This window comes from Agrilus planipennis, unplaced genomic scaffold (assembly GCF_000699045.2).
Source record: "Agrilus planipennis isolate EAB-ADULT unplaced genomic scaffold, Apla_2.0 scaffold56, whole genome shotgun sequence".
NCBI lineage: Eukaryota > Metazoa > Arthropoda > Insecta > Coleoptera > Buprestidae > Agrilus > Agrilus planipennis.
The window spans coordinates 993,433-1,003,272 of record NW_020438870.1 but is presented as its reverse complement, the minus strand read 5'-3'; the positions used below and the strand labels follow the sequence as shown (position 1 = coordinate 1,003,272).

General features: G+C 40.9%; 1 protein-coding gene across 2 annotated transcripts in view; it reads right to left on the bottom strand.

Annotated features, from left to right (window-relative positions):
- Position 1: 1 nt before the first annotated feature.
- Positions 2 to 9,840, bottom strand: part of LOC108732663 (mucin-2) — an 88,643-nt gene continuing 78,804 nt past the window's right edge. Inside the window, exons 6-9 of one of the 2 annotated variants that reach the window (XM_025976808.1) lie at positions 9,531 to 9,785; positions 2,692 to 9,423; positions 726 to 2,634; positions 2 to 632 (exon numbers count right to left, since the gene is read on the bottom strand). In XM_025976808.1, the coding sequence (XP_025832593.1) occupies positions 530 to 632; positions 726 to 2,634; positions 2,692 to 9,423; positions 9,531 to 9,785 (8,999 nt within the window). In that variant the 3' untranslated portion in view covers positions 2 to 529. The remainder of the gene's footprint in view (positions 633 to 725; positions 2,635 to 2,691; positions 9,424 to 9,530; positions 9,786 to 9,840) is intronic. The other variant, XM_025976811.1, reaches the window with a different exon arrangement.

The window sequence follows — 9,840 nt, the reverse complement described above, 5'->3', positions numbered from 1 at the left end:
GTTCATTTATAATTTTAGTTACTTTTATTGATAAATACTACATAATCTATATGTATATTGAGCATTTGAAATATACAAATGTCTAAGCGTTCAAGCAGCAGAAATATATTTTATACAAAAACTATTTTTCTAAAATCTACTTGCTAGTTTTTCTGCTGGTCAAACAACTTAGGCAGATAGTGCAGTACCTACGTAAGACAACGAGAGGAGAGACGTTTTCGAGGATGTGAATGGCTTTCAAAATACGACACAAAAATATAACTATAAAAGTGTAAAAAATTCAGTCAAGGTCAATATAAATATTAAGTCGTTTCGGTATACTTAGAAAACATCACGTTTATAGCATGTGATAAAAGCACACGCGGTCACTGGTAGAGTGCCCAATAAGGGCTTAAAAGGCACAAAATACCTACAGTTTTACGTCATTTTGGCACCCACTTTATGGTTCACGACTATTTAATAGCAAAATTGTTTCTGTCACACTTTATCACTTTTGGTGACTAATTGTCACTAACACAGCACTTTAAGCTCATCTTCTCCTCCTAGTGGCAACTTCCGCAATCATTTTCCTAAGCATTGGTTCAGGACTACACGATTTTGGATTACATTTCATTTGACCATCCCCTCCACATCTATAATAAAAGAAAGTGTATATTAGTAGGAAACTTTTAATTTTATACTTGCTGACAAGCGAATAAATAATAATCATAGTAATTTAAACTCACGTGCAATGAAGACATGGTCCTGTAGTTGATTTTACTACTTCTCCTACTTGATATACTTGTCCATTTATTTGACAACCTTTTCTTGCTATCTTTCCTTGGTATGCATGCGGAAGGAAATGCGGTGGTAACACAGTGGTAGTTGTACTAGTCGTTGTTGTAACATTAATTGAATTAGCCATAGAAACTGGACATTCATATCGAGGACAACAGAATCCACGAATTGGTTCTTCGTGACATCGTGGAATGGGGGGTGGACAACTTTGTTGTAAGCAAATGATATCGCTTCGGAAACAGAAACAAAAATCGCATGGGTCGTCTCTTGGGATTTGTTGAGCAGAGACATATACTTTTCCTCCATACCGACAAGTTCCTGGTCCAAAAGCACTTCCTTCTTCTTCATATTCGTCATGTCCCCCTGTGTAATCAGGAACTTCGTGAGGAGTGCTTGAAGATTCCAAACTTGGCTGTGTGGTTGTAAAGAGTGGCGAGGAAGAAGTCGTGAGTTTATGGAGTAATTCAGTCGTAAGTTCCATTTCTGGACCTTTCGATGTATATACAAAGGTTGATTTTGGAGTGGTAGAAGCTTCTGTGACTAGTACCGTCGGTTTTGTTATTTCTTCTTCTGGTTGTTGAGTGAACTCTGTAGATTGTTTTGTTTCTTCTCCTGCGGGCTTTTCTGCTTCAGTTGGTTTTATGGTTTCTTTTTCTTCAGGTACCACTGGTTCAGTTGGTTTCACAGTTTCTTCTTCTACAGACTGCACTGATTCGGTTGGCTTCAAAGTTTCCTTCTCTATTGATTGTGGTAATTCTGTTGATCCTTCCTTTGTAGGTTGTATTGGTTCACTGGGTTTTTCAGTTATTCCTTCAGGTTTTGTAGATATCGTTGATACTGTAGTGCCCTTTTCTTCTGGCAATGCTGTTCCCTCTTTAATATGTTTTTCTGTTTGATCTTCTGCTGCTGTCACTGCTTCTTCAGTGCTAGGTTCACGTTCTTTCGTTGAAGTAACTTCAGGAACTTCGCTGCTTGGTTGCTCTGTATAAGCTTCGCTTGACTTTCTTTCATCTGCTTCAGTTGTAACTTCTGGCTCTTTAGTTTGTTCTACAGCCTCAGTTGTTGCCTGTTCAACCTTTGGCAGTGTAGTAGAACCTTCTTTTTCAGGAAAAGCAGTAGAAATTTCATGTGGAAGTTCCGTTGGTAATGATGTCGTAGTATTTATTTCTCCAAATCGAGATGGTAAACTAACTTCAACACCTTCTTTAGTGAATTTATCTGGTAATTCTGTGGTAATTTCACTAGGCACTGTAGTCAATTCTACAGTTACTTTTTCAGGAACATACTCTGGAGTTTCTGTAATAGCTTCTGCTTTTGTTGTTGCCTTTTCTTCGGTCGTTGGTGTGGTTCTGACAGTTTCTTCAATTGGTTTTGACGAAGCTTTTTCCTGAGTTGTTTTGGACTCTTCTTGTGTAGTCGCAGCTTCTGTGGCTGCTTTTTCTGAAGTGATGGATGGTGATGCAGTTGTTGTATATGCTTCTTGTTCAGTTATTTGTTTTACAGTGCTTGTAGAAATTTCTTCTTTTGGAACAGCAGAAGTTGGTAGTTGTACGGTTGTTTCCTTTTCAATAGGCATTTCTGAAGCCGATGGAGCCTCAGTTTGAAGTTCAGGAACGTGAACTTCTACAAACGGTTTCTCTTCAACTGGTTTCTTTTCATGTACCACTTCAGGAGCCTCCGAAGATTTTTCAAATCCAGGAGGTAAGACACCCACTGATACAAATACTGGTACTTCCTGAGGTAATCTAGTAGTCGATGGAGTGGTAGCTGCCTTAGATGCTGTTGTCTTTTCTGTCTGAGCGGTAGTTGACTCCATTTTATGTGATTCAGATTCGATTTCTGAAGGTTCTGGCACTGCTAAAATGACTTATTTATTAGTAAAATGTAGTGAATTCATTTTATACTTTAACTTACCACAGCTATATGTTGGACAACAGCTATCTGGACCATGATATACGGGCATACAATTTTGAAGATTTGATGGTGGCGGTGAACAGTCTAAAGTGTCACACTGTAATATCGAACTAATACATTGGCAAGATAATTGGCAAGGATTTACAGGAGGCACTGATGAGTTATTTGCATATGTTTGACCATCAACCAAACATGCTCCTTCCCCAGGAACCCCACGTTCTGTTTCTGTTGGATATTCCGGCTTACTTGTTTCACTAGAAATTTCCGGTTTTATTGTTGTTCTTGATTCTTCAGTGGCTGAGATAGTAGTTGCTTCCGTTCTTGAAGGTAGGCCTGTCGAAATTGTTTCAGTTGCAAGTGGCGTTTTGGTTTCTTTAGTTGGTTTAATGGTTGATACTTCTTCCTCAACTTGGGAAGGAACTACGGGGACTTCCTGCGGACCTTCTATTTCATTGAGAATGGAAGGTTCTTCTGGAATTGTAACAGATTCGGATGGAGTACTAATTTCTGGTTCTTTTGTTACTTTTTCAGGGGCTGTTGTTGCTTCCTGTTCATATTCAGTGGTAATTCCTTCTTTTCCTGAAGTTAACGAGATAGGTATTTCTGTAGTTTGTTCTTTAGAAAGAGTTGTATGTTCAGGCTTCAGTGTTGGAGGCGATGTAGCAAGTTCTCCTGCTGCCGGTGTCGTACTCTCCTCACCCTCTGTTGACTTAATTGTTGTTGTGCTTGAATAGTCTTCAGGCTTCTCTGATGTAGGCTTGGTTATTTCCGCAGGAGCTTCGGGTGCTTGTGTTTTACTAATCTCGGTAACATTTTCACCCTCTATTGTCTCAGTCGTTTTATATTCAAATTTAGGTATTTCAGTGACTGTTACTCTCGATGTGGGAGTGGTTTCTTGTGGTATTTTATGTTCTGTAGCGATTTCTTCTTGAGGTTGAGTTACACTCTCTGGTTTCTCGGAACTTTCAGGTGTCTGAGGTACTTCTGCCTTTTCTGGTAATTTAGTAAATTCTTCGATTGTTTTTTGTGTAGTTTCAATGGGAAGTGTGGTATACTGTTCTTTTTTTGTGAACATTTCTGTTATACTTGTTTGTTGGTCGGGGTATTCCTCCGATGAAATTGTTTGTGTTTCAGGAATATGTTTTTCTGTTTCCTCACCCACAACTGAAGGTGTTGTTTCTGAAATAGGAGCCATAGTTGTAAATTCCTGTGTTGTTTTATGGGTTTCTTCCTTTGGCTTAGTAGTAACAGTGCCTTCTAATTGTTCTGTTGTTGAAAATTGTTCTTCTTCTTCAGGTTTCTTTTCCGGAGTTTCTTTTTTAATAGGAAGCTCGGTCGATTTTTCAGAAGGCGTTGCAGTTATTCCAGATTCTTGTACAGGGCCTTCTGAACTTGCTACTTCCACGGCCTTTTCCGTTGTAGGTGCAGGTTGTGTTGAAACTATTTCGGGAGTAACAGCTTCGAATTCCACAGTAGTAGAAAGCACTGATTCTTCAGTTGCTATCGCTTTTTCGGTTTCAGTCTCCTTCAGTGAAGGACTAGTTGATTTAAATGTAGTAGATGTTTGAGTTTCTGTTAGCAGTGGCCCTTGAGTGGTTGCAGATGTTTCAGTTGGGATAGGTTTTTCTTCTTCGCTTGCTGTACTAGCTTCAGAAAAACGATCTTCAACTCTCAATGTAGTTTCGGCTGGTTTTTCGGTAGTTTCTTTTTCAGCTGGTTGCTCTGTTTCTGCAGCTTCTTTCTCGGTATGTACTTCAGGTGAGGGTTCTTCTGTTTCTTTTGGCGCTGATGTGCTTGGAGCAATAGTTTCTGCTCCAAAAGTTGTCAATTCAGGTTTTGAAGTTGCATATTCAGGACTAACTTCTGTTACTTGCGCTTCTATAGACGGTTGACTAGTTAGGACTTTTTGTGAAGAAATGGTTGTTTGCTTTTCTTTTTCAGTTTCAGTTAAAGCCGTCGGTTGTTCTGTAAGTGATTCAACCGTTGTAGATTCTTCGGGAGCTTTTGTTTCTGCCTCGTGAGGTTTTGTTGCTTCTGTGGCTATCTCAGGATGTTTAGTTTCTTCCTTGGTTATAGTAGGTTCCGTTTGGTTTAATTCTGCCTCTGGCAACTTTTCGGTTAAAATTTCAGAAGTTGTAGATATTGGTTCCTCAGGAAGTTTAGCCTCTGTCTCTTGAACCTTTTCTTCTCCGATAGTCGTTTCTGGTAATTTTGTTTCTGATTCAACTTTAGGTGTTGTCGAAATTTCTTCTGTGGGGACCTTTGTTTCTGCTGCAGGTTCTTGTGGTTTTGTTTGCTCTGTAACCGACTTTTGTGTTTCAGAAACCTGGGGAGTTGTAGAAGGCAGTTCTTCGAAAGTTGTTGCTGCCTCTGGTCTCGCTGTGACCGTTTCTGACAATTTGTGTTGTGTTTCAGTCTCAGGAATTTCAGTAGCTGCCGTAGGAGTTACTTCTTCGGGTGCTTTTGTCTCCATTTCGGGTCGTACTGATTTAATTTCTTCAGTAACTAACTCGGGCGTTCGTGGCGTTTCAGTTTTGGAAATCTCAGTGGAAGCAACGCTAGTTGCTTCTTCTGGAATCTTTGTCTCAGCTTCAGGTTTCGTTTCTGAAACTGCAGGTGTTGTTTGTTCTACTTTTTCAGGTGATTTTGTTGCTGTTTCTGGTTTTTCTGTTTGTATTTCCTCTGTGACAGTTTCTGGTTTTTCTGTTTGTATTTCCTCTGTGTCAGTTTCTGGTAATTTTCTTTCCGTTTCAGTTTCAGAAATTTCGGGGATACCAGTTGTTATGATTTCAGGCCTCAATGTAGTTTTTTCTTCTATGATTGATTTTGTAGTTTCCTCCTGTGGATGTTGGGTTTCACCAGTTTCAGGTTTTTCTTCTTCCGGTTTTGTAACATATTGTTCAGTCACCCCCTCTGTTGAGGATTGTACTTCAGATGATACATCCGTCTTCTCCGTAACTGAACTTTCTGTGGTTGTTTTTGAAACTACCTCTCGACTTTGTGTTGTTTCTTCTTTTTCAGTAGCTGGCGACGAAACAGCGGCTATTGAAGTCTCGGTTTGCATTTGTTGTGGAGATTCAGTATGTTCTTCAAGTGGTTTCTTTTCAGTTATTTGTTCTGTAGGAATACCTTCCGTTGCTTCTTCTTTACCCGCAGTAGTCGTTGCAGTTTGAGTAGCTGTGGTACCCTCCATTTTAGGTGGCAAATATTGTTCACTTGGAGTAGGTTTAGTCTTTTGTTCAAATTCAGTTGGCAATACACTTACTGTTTCTAAAGTTTGCGGGAATGAAGGTGTTTCTTTTGGTGGTTGTTCTGTTTGAGAAGGAGTTTGTGTTTCTTCCTCTTTTACAATTTCAGGGGGAGTTATTTCTTCTGGTTTAGGACTTTCCGTTCCCTCTTCTGGTTTTTCTTTTTCTGGTTTACTTTGGACAGGAACTTCCTCTTCTTTTTCTATTTGAGGCTCAGAGACGGTGGTTATTTGAGGTTCAGGTGGATGAGTTGGAATAATTTCTGGAGTTTGTTCGGTAATTCCAAGCTCACCTTTGGGAGCTTTGACTTTAGAAGGATATTGAGTAGTTTGAGTGGGTGCACTCTCCTCGCCTCCCCTAGTTTCCAGTGTTACCTTTGCTTCCTCCGTTGGTTCTGTAGCTTCAAGTTCAGGTGATTGACTAGTACTGACTGTTTCTTTGATTTGTGGTGCTTCTGTCACTTTACCACCCTCAGTAGTTTCTTGACCAGTTGTTGGTTTCTTTATATGCATAATTCCTTCGGTTGAGATTTCTGGAACGCTTACCGGTTTTTCTGTTTCAGTTTCTCCGAAAATTCTTGACGTGCTTTCTATACCTTGAGTTGTAAGCTCAGCAGATGCCCCCGAAGACACTTCTGGTTGTTCAGAAGAAGTTCCAGTAATAGGTGATGTAACTTCAGAACTAACTGTCGTTACACTTTCTTCAGCATTAATGGTTGTTTTGGAAAATTCTGGTATTTTGCCGATTTGAGGTTCTTTTGTAGATTCTTGTGCAAATTGTGGCTGTTCTGATGATTCTGGTGCAGTAGTTACTTCTTGACTAGGTTTAGTTGTCTCTTTACCTGATGGAGGTAACGTAGTTCCTGTTTCTGAAACTTCAGTTACTTCAGATATTTGAGTGGATTTAGATACGTGTTGCGGTTGCTCGGTAACTGCAGAAGCAATTTCAGGGCGTTTTGGAGTAGACTCAGGTATGACTGTAACTTCTGAGGGTTGTTCTTCTGAGACGCCTTCAGGTATTGTTGGTGAAACAGAGGTCTCTTTGCCTTCAGTTGTGTACTCTGCGGCGCTCTCAGTAAATTGAGGGGTTACTGCTGGTGAAACTTTTTCTGGAATTGGAGTTACTTCTGAAACAAGTTTAGGTCCTTCGGTTTCAAACGACTTAGTTGTTGCTTCTTTCGGACTAGGGGTAGCTTCTACACCCACCGTTGCTTCTGACTCTTCTTTTGATACAGTTACAGCTTCTGAACTCTGTGTTACTTCTGGAACATATTTCGTTGCAGAAGTAGTTTCTGGACCTTCCGTCAATTCTGGAACTTTTTTCGATGTAAGAGTAACTTCTGGACCTTCAGTTACTTCTGGAACTTCTTTAGATGTAGGAGTAGCTTCTGGTCCTTCTGTTACTTCTGGAACTTCTTTAGAAGTAGGAGTAGCTTCTGGCCCTTCCGTTATTTCTGGAACTTCTTTAGATGTAGGAATAGCTTCTGGACCTTCTGTTACTACTGGGATTTCTTTCGATACAGGAGTAGCTTCTGAAGCTTGGGTTACTTCAGGAACTTCTTTCGTTGCAGTAGTAGCTTCTGCGCCTTGCGTTACCTCTGGTTCTCCTTTCGATGCAGGAGTAGTTTCTGGGCCGTGTGTTATCTCTGCCTCATCTTTCGATACAGGAGTACTTTCTGCACCTTCCGTTACTTCTGAGACTTCTTTCGATGCAGGAGTAGCTTCTGGAGCTTGCGTTGCTTCAGGAACTTCTTTCGTTGCAGTAGTAGTTTCTGCGCCTTGTGTTACCTCTGGTTTTCCTTTCGATGCAGTAGTAGTTTCTGGGCCGTGTGTTATTTCTACCTCTTCTGTCGATGCAGGAGTAGCTTCCGGACTTTCTGTTAATTCTGGAACCTTTGTAGAGGCAGGAGTAATTTCTGCGGCTTGCGTAACCTCCGGTCTTCCTTTAGATGCAAGGGTAGTTTCTTGAATTTCCGTTACTTCGGGAAGTTCTTTCGATGCAGGGGTACTTTCTAGACCTTCCGTTATTTCTGGTACTTCTGTAATTGCAGGAGTAGCTTCTGGACTTTCTGGACCTTCCGTCACTTCTGGAACTTCTTTCGATGCAGAAGTAGTTTCTGGACCTTGTATTACCTCTGGTCCTTTTGATGCAGAAGTAGCTTCTGGACCTTCCGTTACTTCTGGAATTTCTTTCGTCGCAGAAGTAGCTTCTATAGGTTGAGTTACTTCTGATTGTTCTTTAGATGCAGGACTAGCTTCAGGACTTTGTGTTACTTCTGGCATTTCCTTCGATGCAGGAGTGACTTCTGGACCTTGTGTGATTTCTGGCTCTTCTTTAGATGCAGGAGTAGTTTCTGGATGTTGCGTTACTTCTGGCTCCTCTTTAGATACAGAGGTGCTTTCTAAACTTTCCGTTGCCTTTGGTTCTTCTTTAGGCACAGGAGTAGTTTCTGGTCTTTGCGTATCCTCGGACTTTTCCTTCGGTACAGGAGTTGTTTCTGAACCCTCTGCTGTTTTTGGTCCTTCTTCCGGCAAAGGAGTAATTTCTAGACCATGGGCTTCATCGGACTCTTCCTTTGACGAAATAGTAACATTTGGAGTAGCTTCTGTTCCTTGCGTTATTTCGGTTGTCGAAGTTGTTTTTAGTTTTTCTTGAGTTTGGGTTACTCCTGGTATGTCTTCTGGAGCTCTGGTTGTACCTGAAGGTACCTCTTGAGGCGGCGTTGTGACTTCTTCTGAAGGTGCAATCGTTTCTTTTGAAGCAGTCTCGGAGATGTGAGTTGTTTCTGATTCAGTTTCGGTTGTTGATACTGTTTCCTGAGGGAGATGAATAGCTTCCGTAGCAATTTCCGTTACTTCCGGAGCGACTTCTGAAACTGCTGCTGTATGGGAAGCTTCAGGAGCGGTTTCTGGAGCGTGAGTTGTTTCTGCTTCTTCCGTTTCCTTTTCAGTGATTCCTGAAACAATTTCAGGAATTTGAGTTGTCTCTGCTCCAGTCTCTTCGGCTGTTGCTTTCTCCAGTGGTGGCAGGGTAGTCAAGAAACTGCCTCTCTCTTCGGTAATTATATTATCTTGTATCTCTTTTTCGGTGTATTCTTCGGATTTGAGGGTGGTTATATAGACTGGTTTAATCGTGGTTGTAAAATCAATGGAAATTGTGGTTAGTTCTTCTTCGATTATGTTGTCACAGTCGTAGGTGTCAGGACAACATTGTCCCTCTCGTGGAGGCAACGCGGTACAATTAATCTTTTCCAATGGGGTGGGACTGCACTCTTGTACGGCACAAACTATGTCACCCTTCATACAGTAGCAGTGTTCACATGGTTTAGCCGTTTTGATACCTTCTATCAAAGCACCGTCAGCATACGCTTCTCCATTATGGATGCACTCTGTCACTCCTGGTGCTAGAGTGGTGGTGAAAATGAGACCGGTTGTGGTTGTGCGTTCTGTACTTGTCGTTTCCAAGAGATTATACTGAGGATGCTCTGTAATGTGATAGACAAGGAATTATTGATCGATAAGCATGGACATAAAAAGGAATTATTGATTGATGAGCAGGTATGAATATAAAATGAAATAAATCGTTACTTACCGCAATTGTACCTAACAGGACAACATACTCCTTCTTGGTAAACGGGACTGCAACCTTGAATGTGTAACTCGCATTCTTGCATTACGCAAGCTGTTTTGTTTCGGATGCAGTAGCAAAGTTCGCACGGTTTATTAGGATCTGAAGGTACTCTGGCTCCATCTGAGTAAAACAGGCTATCGATAAAACAGCCATATTGATTGAGGTGACCGACGTCCGTAGATGGAGAAGCGGTTGAGGTAAGAAGTTGTACAGGAACTAGAAGTAAATAAAAAAAAGTTGCAGATATTTAATTTCAATATACTCATATGTA